The following is a 22,456-nucleotide window of genomic DNA, read 5'->3' as shown; positions in this document are numbered from 1 at the left end:
GCACGAACACTCCAAAATTGCACCAACTTTTCGGTTTTGGCCCGGACACTCCCGAACTTCGATTTTTGTATGGTTTGAACCGTTTAAAAGCTTGTTGAGTCTTCTATCTAACCCAAGTAGCTTGAGTCTAAAATGTTTGCATATCAAAAGATATGACCTTATTACCCACAATGAGTCGAAAAGTAAATCATTTTGGTAAAAATCTTGCATCTTCCTCATCTGAAATTGGATAAAGACATATGATATATCGATCGAGAGGATTTTCAAAGTATTACAATATTGTGGAATCGAATCATTTAAACAATAAAATTTATTCTTGGACACCAAAATTTGTTGGGGGCATGGGCACCAAAAATTGGCATCGTAAATGTATAAATCTCGTCAGGCGAATAGCGATGATTAACAAGTTTTATGTGTTTTGTTAAAGTGTGGAAAACGCAATGAACTCTCTTCAAATCTTAAGAAATAAAATAATACCATAGAACTAGGATTGCGACTACCGAACAAAAAATAGAAAGAGTGGAAGGGCGCGAAAACATGTTTTAGCCTTAGTGGCTCGACGGTCTTTGAATTGGTTTACTTTTGACCAACTTTTCATAAACCAAAATCTATTATCTTGATGGTTAGATCGCACCATTTTTTAGTACTTTGAATACCTTCTTTAACGATATAAAATTGGTTTCCATTCGGCTTAAAATAGAGTGATTCAAGGATTTTTCAAAAAATAACTTATTTTTTGACTTATTGAGGGCAAAATCCCCATATCATTTGATAAATATACAATATTGGAATTCAAACTAATTTGGTTGGAAAGTAGGCTAGATAAGCCTTTCAACAGTTCAAACCATGTGTAAATCAGAGTTCAGGAGTGTCCGTGGCAAGACCGCAAAGTTTGATTGGTTTTTTAACTTTGAGGATGCGCCTGGGGCGCAGTGGTGTGCGCCTAGGGCGCATAGAATTGAGCCTGGGGCGCACTAACACTCCAAAATTGCACCAACTTTTCGATTTTGTCCCGGACACTCCCGACCTTCGATTATTGCAAGGTTTGAACCATTTAATAGCTTGTTGAGTCTTCTTTCTAACCAAAGTAGCTTGAATCTAAAATCTTTGCATATCAAATGATATGACCTTATTACCCTCAATGAGTCGAAAAATAAATCATTTTGGTAAATAGCTTGAATCTTTCTCATCTGAAATTGGATAAAGACCTATGATATATCGATCGAGAGTATTTCAAAGTATTACAATAGTGTGGAATCCAATCATATAAACAATAAAATTTATTCTTGGACACCCAAATTTGTTGGGGGCATGGACACCAAAATTTGGCATCGTAAATGTATAAATCTCGTCAGGCAAATCTCGATGATTGACAAGTTTTACTTGCTTTGATGAAGTGTTGAAAGCACTACGAACTCTCTCAAACTCTTAAGAAATAAAAGAATACCATAGAACTAGGATTGCGAGTACCGAACAAAAAATAGAAAGAGTGGAAGGGCGCGAAAACATGTTTTAGCATTAGTTGTTCGACAGTGTATGAATTGGTTTACTTTTGACCAACTTTTAATAAACCAAGTTCTATTATCTTTATGGTTAGATCCCACCATTTTTTAGTACTTTGAATACATTCTTTAGTGATATAAAATTGGTTTCCATTCGGCTTAAAATAGAATGATTCAAGGATTTTTCGAAAAATAACTTATTTTCCAACCTGTTGAGGGCAAAATCGCCATATCATTTGATGAATATATAATATTGGAGTCAAACTAATTTTTTTGGAAAGTAGGCGAGATAAGCTTTTCAACTATTCAAACCATGTGTAAATCGGAGTTCGGGAGTGTCCGTGGGACCGTGGCAAGACAGCAAAGTTTGATCGGTTTTTAAACTTTGAGGATGCGCCCAGGGCGCAATGGTGTGCGTCTGGGGTGCATGGAATTGCGCCTGGGACGCACTAACATTCCAAAATTGCTCAAACTTTTCAATTTTGTGTCCCGGACACTTCCGAACTTCGATTTTTGCAAGTTTGAACCGTTTAGAAGCTTGTTGAGTCTTTTTTCTAACCCAAGTAGCTTGAATCTGAAATGTTTGCATATCAAATGACAAGTTTTATGTGCTTTGATGAAGTGTGGAAAGCGCTATGAACTCTCTCAAACTCTTAAGAAATAAAAGAATACCATAGAACTAGGATTGTGAGTACCGAACAAAAAATAGAAAGATTGGAAGGGCGCGGAAACATGTTTTAGCCATAGTGGCGACGGTCTTTGAATTGGTTTACTTTTGACCAACTTTTTATAAACCAAAATCTATTATCTTTATGGTTAGATCCCAGCATTTTTTAGTACTTTGAATACCTTCTTTAACGATGTAAAGTAGGTTTCCATTCGGTTTAAAATAGAATGATTCAAGGATTTTTTCGAAAATAACTTATTTTTCGACCTGTTGGGGGCAAAATTGCCATGTCTTTTGATGAATATATAATTTTGAGTCAAACTAATTTGGTTGGAAAGTTGGCTAGATAAACTTTCAACGGTTCAAACCATGTGTAAATCGAAGTTCGGAAGTGTCGTGGCAAGACCGCAAAGTTTGGTCGGTTTTTGACTTTTGAGGATTTGCCCGGGGCGCAATGGTGTGTGTCTGAGGTGCACTAACACTCCACAATTGCTCAAACGTTGCGATTTTGTACCAAACACTCCCAAACTCTGATTTTCGCAATTTTTGAACTTTTAAAAGCTTGTTGAGTCTTTTTTCTAACCCAAATAGTTTGAATCTAAAATGTTTGCACATCAAAAGATACGACCAATTTATCCTCAATGAGTCAAAAAGTAAATCATTTCGGTAAAAAACTCGCATCTCCCTTATCTTAAATCAGATAAAGAACTATTGTATATCTATGGAGAGGATTTTCAAAGTATTATAAGATTGTGGAATCGAATCATATAAATAATAAAATTTAGTTTATGAAAAGTGGGTGATAAGCAGACCACTACAAGATGATCGGAGCACTACCACATCTCCACCACCAACACTGCTACCGTAACGCAACCCATCACTACGATCAATTCACCACCTACACCAACATCATTTCACCGCCACTACCACCGCACTTTCGTTTTGCTGCCACTATTGGTGGCACACAACCCTACAGCCTCCGCATTCATTTAACCACTACCAACAACACCGCTACTTCAACACCACGACTATCACACCTCCACATGTGATTTCACCACGACTACTACACGTTTATCAAAACCTTCTATTTACTTGAAGTCTGAATGGAAATGTTTACTATATAGTCACCAAACCATAACATCAATTGGTACAACTTTTGTAAAAACACATAACACCATACTTCCTCCCTCAAACTTTCCCTCTCGTCTGACCATTTCCACTGCTACATTCAACATCAATTGGTACAACTTTTGTATGTTTTCTAGCATGGTACCCCCGGTCTGCAGCCAATGACGCCCGCGAAGCGGGTGAGACTCTTCACGGCTTTGGCGGGTCGAGGAGCAGTCCGGTCAAGGCCTCCGAATTTGCCAACCCCGTTCGGGTCTCCGGACTCGACAAAGAAGGCTCCGCCCTTGAATAGATCTCCCTCCGATCTCCATGTCCATGTCCTCCACTCTGCCTCCGGGGCATCATTCCTGTGAGTCACCTGTAACACCACACAAATTGGAAACGGATTCATATTCATATATAGAAATTAGTAGCTCAAATTCTCCGTTCGCAATTTTGCCAATCTGGGTTTTTTTGGCCTTTGGATCACGCGTGATAGTCTTCTCATTCAATCCGCGAGACATTACAAAGATTGAAACAATAGACGAAAGTAGACAACAATTCAGAAAGAGGGTGGATAGGGTACATGAAAGTAGCCCATGAAAAAGGAATGAATGGACCATGAAAGTAGTCCATGAAAGATTCACATCAATGTGAATCTGGATCATTTATTTATTTTTCATCGAATATTTTCATGGATCTTAAAAGTTTATTGTCGAATAAAATAAGATTGACCAAAATTAAGAAGATTTTTCAAATAAAACAAAAAGAAGACTAACAAAGGATAAGTTCAAACAGAAGGTAATTCGTACCTCTTTAAACTCAGGCCTAGGAGGGGCGATGTAGCGGTTGCCCTGGCTGATGATGGTGGCGTGGTGGCTGCCGCCGATGGCGTACATCTCCCAGTGAGTGTAGTCGTTGTTGATGACGTGAACGATCCCCGATCGGACCCTCGGCATTCTCTGAACTAACCTCTTTCCGAAATGGTTATATATCACTGTGATTCTCATAGAGTCATCCAATGTGGTTGTATCCCGCGCTCCAAACAGTAGCACCTGCAACAGAAACAACAGGCTTGAGAAACGAAACAAGCTACTCGAGTCGGGTTTGGCTTGTTAAAAACTTGTTCGAGATCGTTCTGTAATATAAACAGGCCAAGTTTGATCTAACTTTATAAAACTCGTTAAATTTTCAAATCAAACTCAAGCAATACACTTCTATCCACATGAGATACTAATCTACAAAACCGTGCCCCTGAACGATCGTACATACACAATTCTCAGCATATTGTTCGATTGATATGTCTGTTTAACATGTCGGATCAACAGAGAAGATTAGCATGACCCCTATGTTACGTAACCTGAGATACTAATCTCAAAAGTCAGTGTCCATTTTAGCCGAACGATCGCACATAAGGAGTACTAAATACTCGGCACATTATCTCGATTGACACGTCTGATTTAAACGTCGCATCGACTAGTGCATTGGAACAGAAAGACAGAGATTATTGAAGAGTCGATCGTCTTATCATATTTACATGATCGTGATCCGTCCAATGGCAATTCGAGATGGTGATGCCGGTAGACCCCTCGACAGCATCGATGATCCCATCGGAACACTTCTTCATGGACAGATGATCGAGCCATATGTTCTCTGCTCCGAAGATGGAAATCCCGTCTCCATCGGCAACCGTTCTGAGCCCAATGTGGTCTACAGAGTCTCTGATCAGTCCCCCAGGAGTAACCACAATGTCATGGATGAAAATGTTGTGGATGATAATGTTCTTGACGAATTGGATCGTAATTCCGGCCCCGTAGGCAATGTGGACGTTGGCCCCGCGCCCGTCGATTGTCTTGTCGCCTTGCATTATCAGCTCCTGCTTTAGTCTGATTCAGTGGCAGTTCCAGAAATATTTGTCAGGATAGATTTTTAAATGTATTTCAGAATTCAAATTAGACAACTTATACGAGAATTGTAAGTGATTCTCACACACTCTTTTTTAATGATTGTGCTTTTTTTTGTCCACTTCGAACGAATTTAAAAGATTTATTTGATCAAAATACTACTACCATTTTAATTTCATTTCAAAATTTTTACACGGAAATATTGTGCATAGTTCGAACACAAATATGTCAAGAATTGTTCGAAACACGTGGGTCTTACGAATTAATGAGGCTCTCACGTACATTGAACAATTCTGAAGATATTGTTTTGGATACGTGCTTATACGTCTCCTGACCGACTCGGGAATGCTGCCAAGCGCCTTGCCGAGCACAACGGGACCGTCTATCTCGGCAATTAATTAATGGTCTAGATTGAAAGCAAACTTTTTCTTGAAAGAGTTTATTTTTTAACCCAAACCGCTGAAACCACTTTTGCATGGTCCGGATGCGCCTTGCTCCTGCTTGGCTGGGATCGCTTGGCAGCGCCCCGGCGAATACTGAATTGAATACCCTAAACAACAAGAGGAGTCGCCTCTCACCTGATCGTCATGTCGCTTTTAAATATGATCCACAATGGTTCTCTCTGGATCACGGCGTGGCGGAGGGTCCCGGGTCTCGGGTTGACCACGTCGTTATCAGAGGGGTCGGTGACGACGTAGATCTTTCCCTTTTTGCCCCCGGTGGCCATGTGGCCGAACCCGATGGCGCAATCGGCTAGCTTCTTGCGCTTGAGATGCCAATCGGGCCGGCATCGCCAGCACTTGTCGATTGGGTTGGTGGGCTTGCATGGCCCGCCGTACTTTCCTCTGGATCCTAGGCTCCTCCTTGTGGCGTTGAATGCCAAATGGGTGACCCGTGGGCGGGTGGAGGTGGTAGTGGTGGCGGCCGCCAATGTTGTGCCGTTTAAAGGCCTGCACATTGAATCACCCATATATAAGAAGAAGAAAAAATGAAATGTGCCTTTTTATTGTTTAGAGTAAACATGCATAAATGAGCAAACGTATAGAACGGATATATCATATGAAAAATGAAATGTGTAAAAGCTATATGCATTTTGGATGTGACCCGCACCGAAATGGATTCAAATCTAGACTGCGGAAATTTGTACATCTAAAGACACAAAGCGCGCAGGCACACATGTATGGTACTATATATATATTGATCGTAATTTTAATCGGACTCTTACATATAAACATCAATGTATAAGCAACATTGATAATAATAATAATGTTGCGGTGATATTCTTATTACGGAAATGATCTTTTTCCTGGATTAGTTAATTTATTAAAACATCGATAGATTATTTGCTTTAAAACAAACAACACTCAGCTAAATCATTATATGTATATGGATGCATTTTGTGTTTGTACGAGGGACATACGTATGGTATTTGACAGCAGCGCCGCTTGCTTCCTCTGCCTGGCCAATGGTGGCGGCGAGGGAAGCGAAAGCGAAGAACGCGATGAAGAAACGATACAGCTGGGGAGGACCCATTTTCGATGTCGATCGGTTTAGGTCCGAACCCTAGCTAGCTCGTGTAAGAAAGGAGGAGGAGGATTTGAAGAAAATTGGCCTGCCTTAGAATTTCTAGGCAGGGCTAGATTCCTGTGCATGGGGGTGCCTCTGGGAGTTTTAAACTGGAAATGGAAGGTGGTAAATTTGGAGGTTGAGCGGTAAATAGGGAGAACCCCACGTCTTGTAACGGTCAACTATAATTCAACTGTACTATTATAGATTTTGTATCCGATTGATAAAAGAAGATAAATTCCTCTCTGACTTGGAGAAATTTTGGGGTGCCAGTAGGGAACACACGTGATACTTCGTGGGCAATTCGGACCGTCCAAATGTGTTTTGAACGGTTCGGATTTTAGAGAGAGAAAAAGAGGAGAGAGTGGTGGGGTGAGGGCAGAGAGAAAATAAATTTGGACTATCCAAAACACGTTTGGATGGTCAGATCGCCGACAGGTACCGCCACGTGGTAATTGTTTAGTGGTCTTGAGGCCCCGTCAGCTCATGCCCCTACACCTTTTTTCTGGTCTTGAGGCCCCGTTAGCTCATGCCCCTACACTTCTTGTCCACCATATATTTTGTGGGATTCATGCTCTTGGTGTTAACATATGAGATTGTTAACCACAACTCATCTAAAAGCTTAAGCCGCTAGAGAGAATGACAATTTATTACCTTCTTTGATGCCATATTATTGATTGTTAATTACAAACTTATCTAAAAACTTAAGTTGTTATAGAGAGGGCCAACTTTATTAGTATTGGTAGTTTGTACTACTCGGCTCTAAGGACATGTGTGGTATGGCGGGCCCCAAGACCACCGAATAATTTTATTTTATATTTTAAGAGGGGAATAATTTTTTAATATTAATGCTATATCTGGGGAACAATTTTCGTACGATGGGGTTGAATTTGAACCCATTATTTCGGGAACGGTTAGCATAATCACCACCTCAATAAAATTAGCTCAGTTTAGATGCTCGTAATCTTTTGTAAGACACAAAAGTGCTACACACATAACGGTTGTGTAAAACACAACACACAACCAATCTCTAGCCATTCATGGCTGTAATGAATGGTCAGGATTCGCTCAAACTCTTCCTCATAAAAGTTAAACTTATCCGTGGAAGAGTTTTTTTTAAATCTAGACCGTCCAAATGTATTTGGACGGTCAGAATTACACACACAACCAACACAATGGTTGTGCAAGTAGCATTTTTGTAAGTCAGAATAGAAAAATTCGATACCCGGAGTAATTCTATGGGAAAATGACGGCTCAGGACGTGTTTTGATAAATAATACCCGCCAAGGACAAGCTAAGAACATTTGTTAATCCTGAAAATGTCCTTGGCGGATATTAATTACCAAAACATGTCATTGGCTGTCATTTTCCGTAATTCTATTCCAATGTTTGGATTAATTAAGTAATAGGAATCATTTATTTTGGAAAATCCTATAGTCAAACATTTCCTTTTTATATTGATTGAGCCGGGAATCCAAGATTCCCATGGGAGTGGGAGGGATCAGATTCTTCCGGTATTCAGGAATGTGATTCCTCCTGAATTGGAAGATCAGTAATCTCATTCTCATTCCCACTCTTCACAAACATAGGAATGTTAAAATTCTGGAATCACATTCTCATTCTCTTCTAAGATACCTGTCATCCAAACACTAGCCAAACCGTTAAAGTTTAAAGCACATTTTATCATATATGTTTAGATATACCCTTTTTATGGACATCAATGCATTTTTTAGAATTAACTACCGTCCTATTGACCATATTTGTTGTCATGACGACTTCTTAACTGTATTTTTTACAATAAAGGAGTGGGAGGTATCTACACACCCAAACAAGACGAGACTAATCCACTTTGGACCGGCCGCAGGGTGCCAACATTCTTGGAAAGCAGTTAGATACAATTAGGAGGAAGATCACTGGACGCACCATGAGACTACTCACATGAACTTTCACTTCCCAACTGGTTTGCCTACCCTCGAAAATTGAACTCACACCTTCAAAGTGAAAGCAAAGCCCCGGCCAATGGCGACAACCCTCATTGGGCTACTTCTTAGTAACTATTAAGCATTGTTAGTAGGTACGAATAGAAAAGTCAAAAAGTTGCCATTTGGAATCGTTTTTCCTTAGAACTTAAGAGTGTTCAAAACGTTCGGGTAGGTTTGCGTGCACCTCGACTATCTAGTCCCAAGTCTAGCTTGAACCCGAGACCGGTGGGAGAGGGGAAGGTTCTTAGCCCGCTGCCTCAGCCACTTGGACTACCACCTCGGTGGTTTTTCTCATCTAATTGCACCGTTAAACCACCATCAGAAGACAGAAGAAGAGATGAAAGTCCTCAACATGATCCGTACAGTCCATCCCATTTACAAGTACAAAAACCAGCCAAACTTGTATAGGCATCTTGAATTGTCACCTGGCATTGACAAGAGTGACCAGATAGAACGAGAGGTACAATGAAACTCTGCAAAATATAAAGGCATGAATCTTAGAACTGCAGAAACCTCCTTTAAGCTGTGTTTGGATCCAGAGTTTGCGTAAGAATTACAGGGAAAAGAACAGCACTGGAAATTAAAGGGATTCAAACAAGCTCCACATTTTACTTGTCTTTTCTTCTTCATTTTCCTCCTAAAAAAAAAAATTCATCTAAACACAACACAACACATAATCTAATATATCAAGTTTCCTTTTTTTCTGTTCTTTCCACAAACCAATGATCCAAACAGGGCCCAGCGTTCAGAGCATGGATTTGTCGAATTTATGGGGGGAAAGGTAAAGGGAAAGGGAAAGCAAAAGCAAAAGGGAAAGATACAGATAAGATAACAATAAGACCATAATTGAGTGTAGGACATAAATTTCCTTCTAGGGTTTCCTAATTATTTTCTTTCATATAAAAAGCCATTCCAGAAATTCGTAATTCATCTACAACCTCGAAGTAGGGGAGAAAAAGAGCACTCTAAGTTGTAAGTTTCCCCGAAAGGGAAAGGAACGGGCGAAGCTGAAGCTCCATTCTCCATTATTTGAATTCTTAACTGTCAAAAGCAAGAAAAAGAAGGCATTTTGGCTGAAAGAAGGTAGAAAAAGATGGCAGTTTGGATGGAAGAAGATGGAATACACAGCCCACCAAGGACTCACTAAAATACTTTGAGTACACCGAATGATCCCACTGGTCGAAGTTAAGGTATGAAATATGGTTAACCCAATCTGGTAAAGTATGCAACTGAAGCAGAAAGTGTGTTTGAACACAGAAGACATATGAATCATTCTCGACTCTATTAACATAATAGTGCTGGATCAAGAGTACAAATTCTGGCGCATGCAGTACACTTTTATCGCTTGGGATTCTTTTTCTTTAGAAAAAACAGTCTCTTATTTTGTTCAGGTGAAATATGTGTACGGAAGCATATTGTTGTTACAAGTACACCAAGTGCAGGCAATTTTCAAACGCAAGCAGAAATGCGAATGCCGTCTGATGGGCTAGAACATATTGGGCATACATTATGCCATATGCTAGATCTATACGGGATTGCTTTAATTGTACCGCCCTAGAGCAGACGATTCTTGACTGATACACTTACTTGCCTGCGAGGAAAGAGGCCAAACTTTAATTTTGCAGTGTTGGTCATTCTGCAATACTCACAACTCTTCAATGAAATTGCACTTTATGCTTTGCACACCTGACAAAAAAGAAGTCCCCCCTGCATGGAAACACCACTCAATGGTTAAAACTATCCTAGGTGAGGTAGAAAGCTCCACCAGAGTTTTCCAATAGGCCAAGCACTAGGAAAGAGATCGATTCACCTCCTTTTTTGAAAGGTTTACCAATTACCGCGGTTCAAATAAACGTCATGGTGGTCGTGGAAAACATCCACCAGACAAAATGTCGGTATCAACTTCAAAAAGAGGCACTAAACCTTTTTGTGGCAAAATTTCACCATACAAAAAGCAAATTCCCACCCACACTTATTCCCATTCTTTTGACATATTTAGCAAAAATTCTTCCTTTAACTATGTAATTTCCAATTATTGCTCCCATTGCTTCCCTAACAATTCACTTCTGATTCCGCCTTCAAACTCTTTCAAGATACACCTTACAGGAAAAATGGAAGTTGAATGTCACGATAAACTACTAATCTCGGGATTGACTTGACAAACTGTCCTAATTTTCCTTTCTTTGTATTTTTTGATACCTTGACAATCCGTCCACTTGAATTGGAAATTAGAGTAAACTTTCCAAATCACAAAAATTAAATAAAACAGTCACAGTATCCGGCAAGATTAATAGAAACAGCAGATGATATTGACCATGACTGCAAATCACCATACCAATTGTCCTCAAAGAGAACTAGAAAGGAATATCTATGGTCTAGATTAGGGGTAAAAATACAAAGAAGTGCATCACTTTTTCCCTTTGGAATTTAATGTGAAAAATTAAAGGCTACTGAGCTATGTCTAGGTTGATAAATCAATCTACCGATATGTGCCGAAAGAACCAATAAGCCCAAAGGACATATAACCACAGGAAAATTACAGGAATCAACTTTTTGGCTTGGGATAAGATACCCTGATCACTAAATTAAAAACCAATTAGCCCAAAGGACATATAACCACAGGAAGATTACAGTAATCAACCTTTTGACTTGTGATAGTTAATGTCTCATAACCATCTTTATAATTATAACAGCCACAAGATGGAGAACAATCAATATACATAAAAGAATCAATGTCACATCTTGTAATCTTATGCACAACATCTCAATCAAATCTCTTGAAAGAGCATACCTACGACAGCATAATACCTTTTGCATCCTGACACACATAACGTGCTCAAGATATGGGAAATAACTTAGCAAGCTTCTGGTAGAAGAAAATTACCCACCTTTCCTTTTGCATCCAAAATTAGACATGGTATAAGAGCATTATGAACGAGGGTCGATACAAGAACTGAGAAGGCAATAGTTACCTTCAACCAATAGCCATCATGATTTCACTCACAGATGCCTACCATGTTGTGGCAGCAACTGTCCCGTTGTATGTTGCCATGATCTTAGCTTACATATCCGTGAAATGGTGGAAGCTGTTTACACCGGATCAATGCTCAGGCATCAACAAGTTTGTTGCGAAGTTCTCAATCCCACTATTGTCCTTCCAAGTGATCTCTACAAACAATCCATACAAAATGAACATGAGACTAGTATGTGCTGATTTCTTGCAAAAGCTTTTCGCCTTTTCTGCATTGGTCGTAATCATGAAAATCAGATCAAGAGGAAACCTCAGTTGGATCATCACTGGGCTCTCTCTGTCAACACTACCAAACACTTTGATCCTGGGGATTCCAATCCTGAGAGCTATGTATGGGGATGAAGCCGTTGTACTCCTTACCCAGATAGTTGTATTACAAAGCATCGTTTGGTACAACGTATTGTTGTTTCTGTTCGAGGTCAACATGATAAAGCAAGATTCTTTGACAGCACCCACAGAAGGCACTGGTACGTTCGCAACATTCACAACCAATGATTTATGTCCCATATCTTATATGCAACAGGTAAATAGTCCACTTTCACTAACTGAAACTGTGTTTCAAACATCTTACACAATTTACAATTGAACACTCAGAAACCAGAAAATAGTACTAACATGGACCAATCACCAATCCATGTCCCCCCATTTCACTTTTTATTATGCATGTCTGCTGGTTGTCAACCAACGAACTCTATGTAATAGCTTATGACATTGGTGTTACTAGAGTTGTAGCCCGTTGATTGGCTACCCTTTACTCAATTCAAGTGGTGGTTTTGAACCTCACCAGCCCCATTGTCTTCTCCAGGGTCTAAAAGTTAAGAACTCGTAAGCTACAAGCTACCAACTGTAACTGCAACCACATCCCATATTGACATGATCAATCCACTTATAGTGTGTATTGCTGTTGCACATCATGTATCTATCATTTCTCGCCTCATTTGGAACACGTTGCTTTATTTAAGGAGAGATGGAGGCCCAACAAGAAGCACAACAACAAGAGGGAGGGCGAGAAGCAAAAAATACAACTCCCAAAAGAACAAAGTTTATGCCTGTTCTTCTGACAGTTGGGAAGAAGCTTATTACCAACCCCAATACTCATGCAACGGTGTTGGGTCTTATTTGGGCAACAATACACTTCAGGTAAGCCAGAAAAGCATCAAGAAGTCGCAAGTTTCTACAAGTGTCCCATCAGATTTCTCCTTAAAATAGAATCCCAGGAATTTGCTTAGCCTTGTGATGACTCGGCAATATGGGTGAACTTGTTGCAGGTGGGGAGTGCAATTGCCCAAGATTATGGCTCAATCAATATCTATATTGTCAGATGGAGGTCTTGGGATGGCAATGTTCAGCGTAGGTATGATTGGAATCATTATCTTCCTTTATATGCATCATGGCAGGAGAGAAAGCAAATAGAATAATATGCAATATCAGAACTTATGTTACATGAACTTGGGTATGAGTAGCGGGGGTAGGTGTTATGAAGAACATCAAACCTCCCTAAACTAATCTTAGCATAGAAGGATATGTATACAAAAGAGTTACTCACAAACAATTAATATAAGAGATTAACATAAGATAACTTACTTTGGAATGTTGTTGAACTTGGGATTTCAAGGGGCTAAAAATTTTCGTCTGTCAGATAAATTTAAAGGACCCAAGTATCAAATTTGGTACCAGACCAATGTCCTTGTCCTTTTGGTACACGGTGGAGATGGGCATGGTCAGGGGATCTAAGAGTCCATATAACACTGAATCTGAACTACTTGTAATTTGCCACTTGACAGGTCTTTTCATGGCATCGCGTGCCAATATAATAGCTTGTGGAACTCGAATGGCAGTACTAGCCATGGCGGTGAAGTTTATTGCAGGCCCTGCCCTAATGGCAGTGTCCTCCATTGCTGTTGGATTAAGAGGGACATCGTTTAGAGTGGCAATAATGCAGGTGCGAACATACACTTTCTGTACTCTACAGTCTACACTAAGGAAATATAAGACTAACAACGTGCTTCATCATGTAGGCAGCTCTTCCTCAAGGAATCGTTCCTTTTGTGTTTGCAAAAGAGTATAACATACACCCAGACATCTTGAGCACAGGGTAAAATACAATCCTTCTGCGTAAAATCGTTCTGCGTCTCAATATTTTAACCATGCATAGAGCTAAACTAGAGTTTGAAATCTGCTTTTGTTGTGGTTGTAGGGTAATCTTTGGCATGCTCATCTCCCTGCCCATAGCATTGGCCTACTATTTCTTGCTTGCAATTTAAGTCAAGGCACTTATACCGGATTGTTAAAAGTTACCATCCATATACAAAGCTCTTTGCTACTACCAAGAGCAATCGTCTACCAAAGAAGATATATCAGTTTAATGTAAGTATTGAACACATGCAAACAGATTCATGGAAATTTAATGCTTCAAATCTGGATTGTCATTTATAGAGAGGTGAAGCTCAACAAAAGGACACAATACCTGGCTATATTCTTCACGTGACCATGACATCCTCCCTTCACCTCAGAGATAACCAGATGCCATTTTTCTGCAAAAATAAGACCCAGTTGAATAAAGGAATCATGAAAAAGAATGACAACTCATAAATCGTTTCAAGTGTATAAGATCACTCTGCATTGGAGGAACGCTAGTAAAGTGAGAAAGTAGAAAACGGTTGATTTCCATTCTTAGAAGGATGTATGTAATCTGGTGTAAGCCTCATTTCCTCATCAATGATCTTAGCATCATTCGTAACAACCACCAGAGATTGGAATACTACTAGAGGTATCTAGTATTAATCGAATCAAATTCAGAAACTCGAGTTTCATATTTACTCTCATTCCCTACTTCCCAAACTCACTCTTCCTAAAATTACAGAACAGAACAAGAAAAAATAATCCCCATAACATAGTTTCAATAGCAATACATTAGTCTTTGGCTGACAAAGCCACAATTTGGCAGAAATTTTGACAACATTTACATCCGCCGGTGAGTCGAAATTCTTGCCAACAAGTGACAGAAGTCATCTCTCATGCAAAATTTGATACCAACTTTTTATTTCCAAATTTGCCACATTATCGAAGCCAAGTGATCTGCATCGGACAACGAAAGGGTTTCAATCCAATAGTTAGGATTTGAGATTGTCACGAAATAGCACAAAGTCGGTGCCAACATTCCTAGTTTTGGACTCTTTGGCACTACAGCAAGTCAAAACATGACTGTCAAATCATTTTAACTCCAACAGGTGCACTTGCTCACATAGGATGCCATCGACATTACCATATATCCGGCTATATAAGCCATTCTGATATGTTATTTTACAAGCACTAACGTAAGCACATTAAACAGCCGGAAACATAGTAGAAGGCGATAGTAGAGTTCATTTTCAAATTCTACGGGTTCATTTAGGGATTTTCATTTACTTCACAAATGGGACAATTTCAATATGCTACCAAAAAAACAATGTCCAAAAATATCTCATTTCCAGCTATCAAGGGGACTTATTGTGTTAATTAAAATCTCTTCATGGGTCTCACAACAGGGAGAAGGGAATTGAGAAGCAACTCTAGTTTTATGCAATGCCAGACATGCTCTCTGAGTTGTCAGCGATCGCCTCACAATTAAGGGCCCGTTTGGTTAACTTGCTTATTTACTTAAAATAAGTCGGGAGTAAGACACAGCATTAGCAACGAAGCAAATAAGCAAAGGGTTACCAGACCGGTCTTCAGTGCTACTTGAAGTACTGTTAATCGATTGATCAAGAAAGTGTCTAAGGTTCATTTTTATATCCAGACATGATAAATCTGAGGAGTGCCAACATGTTAGATTCTTTCAACAATTTTCTGCAGAGTCGGGTAATCATACGCACAAAAAAATTATCCCAAGAAGAGGAAGATTACGATAGATCCACTGCACTGATAAAAAATACTCCTAATTCAACAGTAGTTGTCCTGTTTTTCAAATGCCAATACACATTAAAATTTAAGTATGCTCATGAAGGATGGTTAAAGACTCCGGGGACTAAGGAGTTTGCTCTTTCTTAATGTTTTCAAGATTTAAGCTCAAAGTGATGTCAAACTCTTTTGGACCGGTCCGTAGGAGCTGTGTCCCGACTTCAATTGGCTCTGCTAATGGACGATGAGATTGGTCCTAGATTAGAGGTGCATGAAAACTGATCCGAATAGCTAGGTCATAAGATACTGTAACAAATAAAAGTTCTTGAAAAGAAGTAAGCTCACCACCTATGCTCCAATTTGAACCAAAATAGAGAGAGAGAGAGAGAGAGAGAGAGCATTTGGGGATGGGTTGCAGTTGCACCACCATTCTTCTTCCCGCCAGCCCTTCGGCATGGGATTGGGGTGAGAATCATAAGATTGAGCTAATCCAATCCTCTGTCAGCGCTAGGGCCGTAAACAAACCGAATCGAGCCGAACCCTGTTAAGTTCGGCTCGGGTTCGTTAAGGTATGAGTTCGGCTCGGGTTCGATTCGAGCCTGAACAACTTGGCTCGAATTCGGCTCGTTAAAATTTTTCAAGGCTCGGGTTTGGCTCGGTTGGGTTCGTTAAGATACTAGTCTGGCTCGAGTTCGGCTCGGATTCGGCTCAGGTTTGATTCGAACTTGAACATCTTGGCTCGAGTTTGGCTCGTTAAACTCAAATGAATCGAGCCGAGCTGAATCTAAGCTCGAATTGAGCTCATCAAGACTCAGGTTTGATTTGGCTCAGCTCATTAAACTCAAGCGAACCCAAACTCTCTCATTGATCCCATAGAATTTGGGAGAAAAATAAGTATTGAATTATATATACAACCTTAAAATTTTTTACATTTACAAATAGACCCCTATTGAATTATTAATTAAATTTAAGTATAGGTTCGCGAACCTAACCGAGCCGAATACCGTTAGGCTCAAGTTCGGCTCATTTACGGAACAAACCTAGAATTGAGGTTCAAGTTCAGTTCGTTTAGCAGACGAATCGAACTCGAACGAGCTCTTACCGAACCGAGTCTCGAACAGTTCGCGAATGGCTCAGTTCATTTACAGACTCAGCTCTAAGCCGGCTAGGTTTTACAATTTAAAAAACTTCACAAAAAAATGTTCAAGGCTTATGGAGTACTATTTAATAGTAAATCCATTTTTCAACAAGTTTTTAAGTTCAAATTCTAGTAGCTTTACTCGTTCCGTTAAGATTTTTATTTTTAAGAATTTATTTTTTATTTTAAATACTTATTTTTTATTTTACAAAATAAATCATCATTTCACAATATATCAGCTTTTTTTAATAAAAAAATAAGTATTTATTTTAATTAGTGGAACACATTAATCAGCCCAATTTGATTGAAATAGGAGTAGTGGTGCTAAGTTTGAAGAACTTTACTAACAAACTTCAAAATAATGTTCAAGGCTTGTTTATGTACTATATATCAATTCATTTTGAACAAGTTATTTTAAATTTAAATTCGAGTAGGTTAGTTTATTCACATTCCCACCTGATTAAAATGATGAATTCTAGTAATTGCTTAAGAGGATCTTGTCCAATTGTAAATTTATTCTTCTTGATTTGAATTATTATTATTATTATTTTCGGTCAAATGAAAATTCAACTTGAATTATTTTTCTACTCAATCTCCCACGACGTGCACGCCGAATGAAATGTCCTATTTAAAATACTGACTCGCACGAGGTACAAGTATTTTGGTGTGGAAAAATATCTAAAAGAGCACATACAAAAATTAACAATAAAAAGCTTTCATTAAAATGCTGACTAGCTCTAGGTTTGCGGGCCAAATATTTATTTAGGAAGTAGTAAAAAGCTTTTAATGAAAAATAAATTACTCCGCTTAAACTCTGTTTAATTAGCAGCCGCTAATCAAAGTTCATCATAATCGTAACAATCAGCCACGTGTCTCATACACTCCCAAATTTCCCAAAACACCCTTCTAGATAAAAGACGTCGTTTGCCTCCACCTCCCCGAATCGACGGTCCAGATAGAGCCGAAGCCCAGCTCTCCAGATCCACGGTCTACATTCCCCGAAACGCCACGCAGTCTCTCAGCAGCACACCGTCCCAAAGAAACAAAACAAATACTGGTAATATTAGGGCTCCTTAAATCCTCACCTCTTCCTTCGGAGCAGAAAGAACATTCTCTCTCTTCTCCTCCCTCCCTCCCTCCCTCCCTCTCTCTCTAGATTCTCCTCTTCGAAATCATGGCCAAGGGTCCCGGTCTCTACACCGATATCGGAAAGAAAGTTCGAGGTCCTTTCTCTCTCCTCCTATACATACACGTACATATTACCGCAATGGCGTATTATATTTACTTTTTTCGGTGATTTGATTTTGTATTTGGTTGCGAAATAGATCTTCTCTACAAAGACTACCACAGCGACCACAAGCTCACCATCACGACTTACTCGCCGACTGGAGTCGTGAGTTGCAGATCTTTTCTACTGTTTTACTTGTGTTTTTTTTTTAAACCCTAGTTTATGCGTTCATGTTTGTTTTAATTTTCAGTTAATTTAGCCGGATTTGTAGTTTTTACAGTGGTTTATTTGGGAGTATCTTATTCTAATCTTCTCGATGAAGCCGTGTCGATTTTTTTAGATAATATGCGTCTAAATGTACTTTTTGTGCTTTTGCTTTTGTTATTCATCTTTTGCACTTTAGGATAATGATGTTATAATGAATATAACTATAGCTGTAATCATAGGAACATCATCAGTAATATAGGTGACAATGACGATGATGCTCCTGTCTTGTGTACGAGTCTCGCTAGTGCATATCGCATGCCCAAGTAGTTGTCTCAATGTTTTGTAGGATTGTTGTCGAAGAGATTTGTAATGACTTCACTATTTGTTGATACGAATGCCCGAGTCGGCCTTCCATAGAATCTGTGAATCCGTTTTACTCTGGCTGAGGAAATGGCTTCAATTTTGTGTTTGCATGTAGCACACATTGTCATCATGTTATTGATCGAATTTGGAAACCATTCTATTGTAGGTTTCATAACTAAAGCTTGTATCAGGGCTTGCGTTTTTGGTGAACTATTACCTTACAGCTTACAACTTAACATCGCGATAGCATGCCCGTAAGCATACCAAGACCTTGGAATACTATGAAAAACACTATCAGATTTCAAAGTAGCAAGATCTAATTCAAACCTTCACGCAAATGAGCACGCCTAGCATTTCTTTTCATGGTAGTAGGTTTATGATGACTGTGTCCATTGAGTACGCCATCATAGGATTTGAGTTACACCTATTTGTTCGCGTTATATTTCGATTCTTCTCTTCGGAAAGGAACTTCCAGTCTACCAAAAGAACTGGAAATGGTTGAAAATAGTGAGGCACACGATTTATTCTACTTTTACTTACGATCTGTATTGTTGATCTGTTTTTTCAACTCCATTCATTCTGTGTCTTGGGAGGAAAAGTTAAGTCATGGGAAGCTATGCTCTCGATTTTTGCAAAGATGCTGGATGATTAAGTAGGAATTGGTTATCAACTTCGGTCTTTTGGTTGTGCAAAATTTGGAACAATCCATTTTGAATTGTTTCAACTAAACATTCAAGTTTAGAAATGAGTTAGTTTCAAACTTTAGTCTCTGATATTTTGCTTCAAAATAAGACAAATAAATAAATTAAAATAACCATAGATTTAGCTGCTTGCTGCTTTGTGTTATGTTTTTTTATTACGTATGGTAGTCATTTTCTCCCGCATATGAAATGTTGATCACTTGGCAGAAGTGTCTTATTATTTATTGCCATGTGTAAGATTGAGCAGGCAAAGACCCCACAGTTTGCTTAAAATTGTAACTCCAAGCCTTGAATCATCCTTTGTAATAGACTTTTTCCCAATCTATGATGGTACAATAACCGTCTAGATGTGAATTTTGTCTTGACTTTGGAAACTGATTTACATTGTATGATTTGAGAATTGGGGTGGTATGGCTTAAACAGTTACTCTTACAATCTGGACTCTGGAGTCATCTATTGGGCTATATTTCACTGTACCATCTATAGTTACTGGACAACATCGAAATGAGGCCTTTGAAATTCCTGTTTATGTGAATTTTTGCTCTATGCATGCGAGCATTCAAACCTCTATTAGTAATGAGGTACAAAACTTCATGCAACATTACGGGTGCCCTAATTCAGTTGCAGATTTGTAGTTGTCTGTTTGATTTGCTTTACTAGCTGTTTGTTACATCCGTTCTGTCTAAAAGGAATGCATGCCAGATCTGTTGATGCTATGTAATTTTTCCTTTTCGCATATTCTAGGCTATTACTTCATCTGCAGTCAAGAAGGGCGACCTATTTCTTGCTGATGTCAATACCCAGCTGAAGAACAAGAACATCACTACTGATATCAAAGTGGACACCAGTTCCAATGTTAGTTTGTTTACGTTTCCCGTCCAATTACTTTATGTTTCTTTAGTTAATCTTTTGCAACCATATGTAGAGAGTTGATCTTCAGTTTCTATTGCAGGATCTTGATGTGTCTAATGGTACCTTATCCTTTTGACATATGATAATATATGCGAAGAAATCATGATTGTTTGTTTGTACACTTTATTTGCCCTGGGTAGTCCGTGTTCGTTGTGTAAACTCTTAAGTGTCACTTTATAATGTTCCTTTGACAGGTTTCACATTTTTGATGTCATGTAGCCTGGATAGTTATTAAATTTCATTACCTATTATGTTAACGCGTGTTAGTCTGAAACAATTCTATCGATGCATAGTAGGGAGATGCTTGTGTTTTAGAAAATTTATGCTTAGAACATAATGATCAAAGTGTGAGTTGCAAAAAATGAATCAGTTTAATCTCTGAATATGTTATACACCTGTGGCAAACTTTTGGCAGGCTACTCTAACTGTAGGAGTTGTGGGAGTTGCTTTCATTTCTCTTGAATCACTGTGCTTACTGCCACTAGGCTTTTGCAAGTTTTTTGTGTGGTATTTTGTTTCAGCACACGCAACTAGGTTTCTAAGCGGTTTTTGTAGTACAATTGAGTTATATTATGCTTGGTTAATGCTGATTGTTTGTTCATGCTTTGTTTTTGCTTCTTTTATTGTTGATTTTATTCGTGGTAGGTTTGCAATGCATCTAGAACCTTTTTTCATGACACATTGAGTAATCTCTCTTTCCCAATCGTTCTTATATGTTGATGTCCCAGTCTATGACCATCTAATTGTGGCTTTGCTTGTGTACCAGCTCTTTACCACTATCACGGTCGATGAACCTTGCCCTGGGTTGAAGACAATCTTAAGCTTCAAAGTTCCTGATCAAAGGTCTGGCAAGGTAAGCAAATGAATGCTTGGTTTGGCTAGTAAGTACGTTTTGCATAGAGTTGGATCTCTCACTGCCCTACCTTGGGAATTCTGTCCTATAATAAAATCCATTGCTTGGTGCATCCAATTTGTATAATGTGGTGAAGTTTTCTTTGTGATTGCTGGTCTGTTGTGGATGACAGTTGGAACTTCAATACTTGCATGATTATGCGGGGGTAAGCTCAAGCGTTGGGTTGACAGCAAACCCGATAGTCAACTTCTCAGGTGTGGTGGGAACAAATGTTGTTGCACTTGGGACTGATGTCTCCTTTGACACAAAGGAGGGGAACTTCACCAAGTGCAATGCTGGGTTGAGCTTCACCAATGCAGACCTTATTGCAGCATTGACCCTGTGAGTAGTTTCTTATGATGCATTTTTTTAATCTTTGTCTTGACATGTAACATTTGTGGGAAAGTTGTTACCGTCTCATCATAGCCACGACTAGGAATTTGATATTATTTTCTTGGACTATGCATACAATTAGGCTCCCTTGCTTTTGCATGTTCTTCTCAGTGGTTTGTGGCAACATTCAATGAGAATTTTTTTTTTGCGGCTGCTTCAATCTTGAGCATTTATTCCTGTAGGACATATGAAGTAAACTAAATTTGGTGCATTATCATTTTTTGTGGTTGGTTTTCCTATGTTTGTTCATCCATAACGTGGTGAGCTATGTTGGTTCATATAGGAATGACAAGGGTGAGACTTTGAATGCATCTTACTACCATTCGGTGAGGCCATTGACTTCCACAGCTGTTGGGGGGGAGATATCTCACAGCTTCTCGACCAATGAGAATACCATTACCGCTGGCACTCAGCATTCATTGGACCCTTTCACCACAGTGAAGGCACGAGTTAACAACTTTGGCAAGGTAAGTGCCCTCATTCAGCATGAGTGGCGACCAAAGTCACTTTTCACAATTTCTGGAGAAGTAGATACCAAGGCTATTGACAAGACAGCCAAGTTTGGACTGGCCTTGGCTCTCAAACCCTAGGTGGGCTCTTCAGCTCATTTGGTTTGTAGCAATAAGGTGGGCACAAAGAACTAAGTGTAGTTGCCTGTTTAGACTTTCTTTTGCTGCTGTCAGGTTTTTCTCATCTCCTTGCAGGTTTTGATTGCAAACGTACTTTTTAGATGGTTTCCTGAAATTGTGTCGATACTTAGTTGTGACATTTCATCCCTTGTTAACCTGGGATGAGCACATGATATTTGAAGAGCTTTTCTTCTTTCAGATTTGCAATCCCAAGTTCTGCTACATTTTTCTCAATTCTTTGTGGGGGTGGATGGAAATGGAGTTTCTTTGTACTGTGTCCACTTGGGAATTTGTTACAGTCCATTGGTCTGGCGTCGGAAATCTGTTGGCAATATGTTCTGGTTTACTGGAGGCT

The 22,456-nt window shown here is 39.2% G+C and overlaps 3 protein-coding genes and 1 long non-coding RNA gene across 6 annotated transcripts; 2 read left to right on the top strand and 2 right to left on the bottom strand.

Moving 5' to 3' along the window:
• Positions 1–3,378: 3,378 nt before the first annotated feature.
• On the bottom strand, positions 3,379–6,833 carry LOC131304447 (probable pectate lyase P59). The gene is made up of 5 exons (XM_058331688.1): positions 6,601–6,833; positions 5,759–6,130; positions 4,814–5,162; positions 4,089–4,331; positions 3,379–3,655 (listed from the first exon to the last, which is right to left on the bottom strand). The coding sequence occupies exons 1-5, from the start codon at positions 6,711–6,713 to the stop codon at positions 3,431–3,433; spliced, it is 1,302 nt and encodes a 433-aa protein (XP_058187671.1). The 5' UTR covers positions 6,714–6,833; the 3' UTR covers positions 3,379–3,430.
• Positions 6,834–9,896: 3,063 nt separating this feature from the next.
• Positions 9,897–12,150, bottom strand: LOC131304666 (uncharacterized). 2 transcript variants are annotated; one of them, XR_009192449.1, is made up of 4 exons: positions 12,010–12,150; positions 11,701–11,896; positions 10,539–10,827; positions 9,897–10,435 (listed from the first exon to the last, which is right to left on the bottom strand). It is a non-coding gene; the product is annotated as an uncharacterized LOC131304666 (long non-coding RNA). The 2 variants fall into 2 exon arrangements; XR_009192448.1 differs by lacking the exon at positions 10,539–10,827.
• On the top strand, positions 10,846–14,192 carry LOC131304665 (auxin efflux carrier component 8). Of its 2 annotated transcripts, none has more exons than XM_058332001.1 (6): positions 10,846–12,226; positions 12,722–12,899; positions 13,028–13,113; positions 13,544–13,701; positions 13,782–13,854; positions 13,957–14,192. In XM_058332001.1, exons 1-5 carry the CDS (start codon positions 11,719–11,721, stop codon positions 13,845–13,847), a joined length of 996 nt encoding a protein of 331 aa, XP_058187984.1. In that variant the 5' UTR covers positions 10,846–11,718; the 3' UTR covers positions 13,848–13,854; positions 13,957–14,192. The 2 variants fall into 2 exon arrangements, with proteins under 2 accessions (XP_058187984.1, XP_058187983.1); XM_058332000.1 differs by having other exon boundaries at positions 10,847–12,226; positions 13,778–13,854.
• Positions 14,193–17,825: 3,633 nt separating this feature from the next.
• On the top strand, positions 17,826–22,299 carry LOC131304038 (mitochondrial outer membrane protein porin of 34 kDa). Its single transcript, XM_058331134.1, has 6 exons — positions 17,826–17,999; positions 18,102–18,169; positions 20,020–20,130; positions 20,954–21,040; positions 21,213–21,421; positions 21,756–22,299. The coding sequence occupies exons 1-6, from the start codon at positions 17,951–17,953 to the stop codon at positions 22,060–22,062; spliced, it is 831 nt and encodes a 276-aa protein (XP_058187117.1). The 5' UTR covers positions 17,826–17,950; the 3' UTR covers positions 22,063–22,299.
• Positions 22,300–22,456: the final 157 nt, after the last annotated feature.

Source organism: Rhododendron vialii, chromosome 10a (genome assembly GCF_030253575.1).
Source record: "Rhododendron vialii isolate Sample 1 chromosome 10a, ASM3025357v1".
NCBI lineage: Eukaryota > Viridiplantae > Streptophyta > Magnoliopsida > Ericales > Ericaceae > Rhododendron > Rhododendron vialii.
Note: the sequence above shows the minus strand (reverse complement) of the source record. Positions and strands in the feature narration are given on the sequence as shown.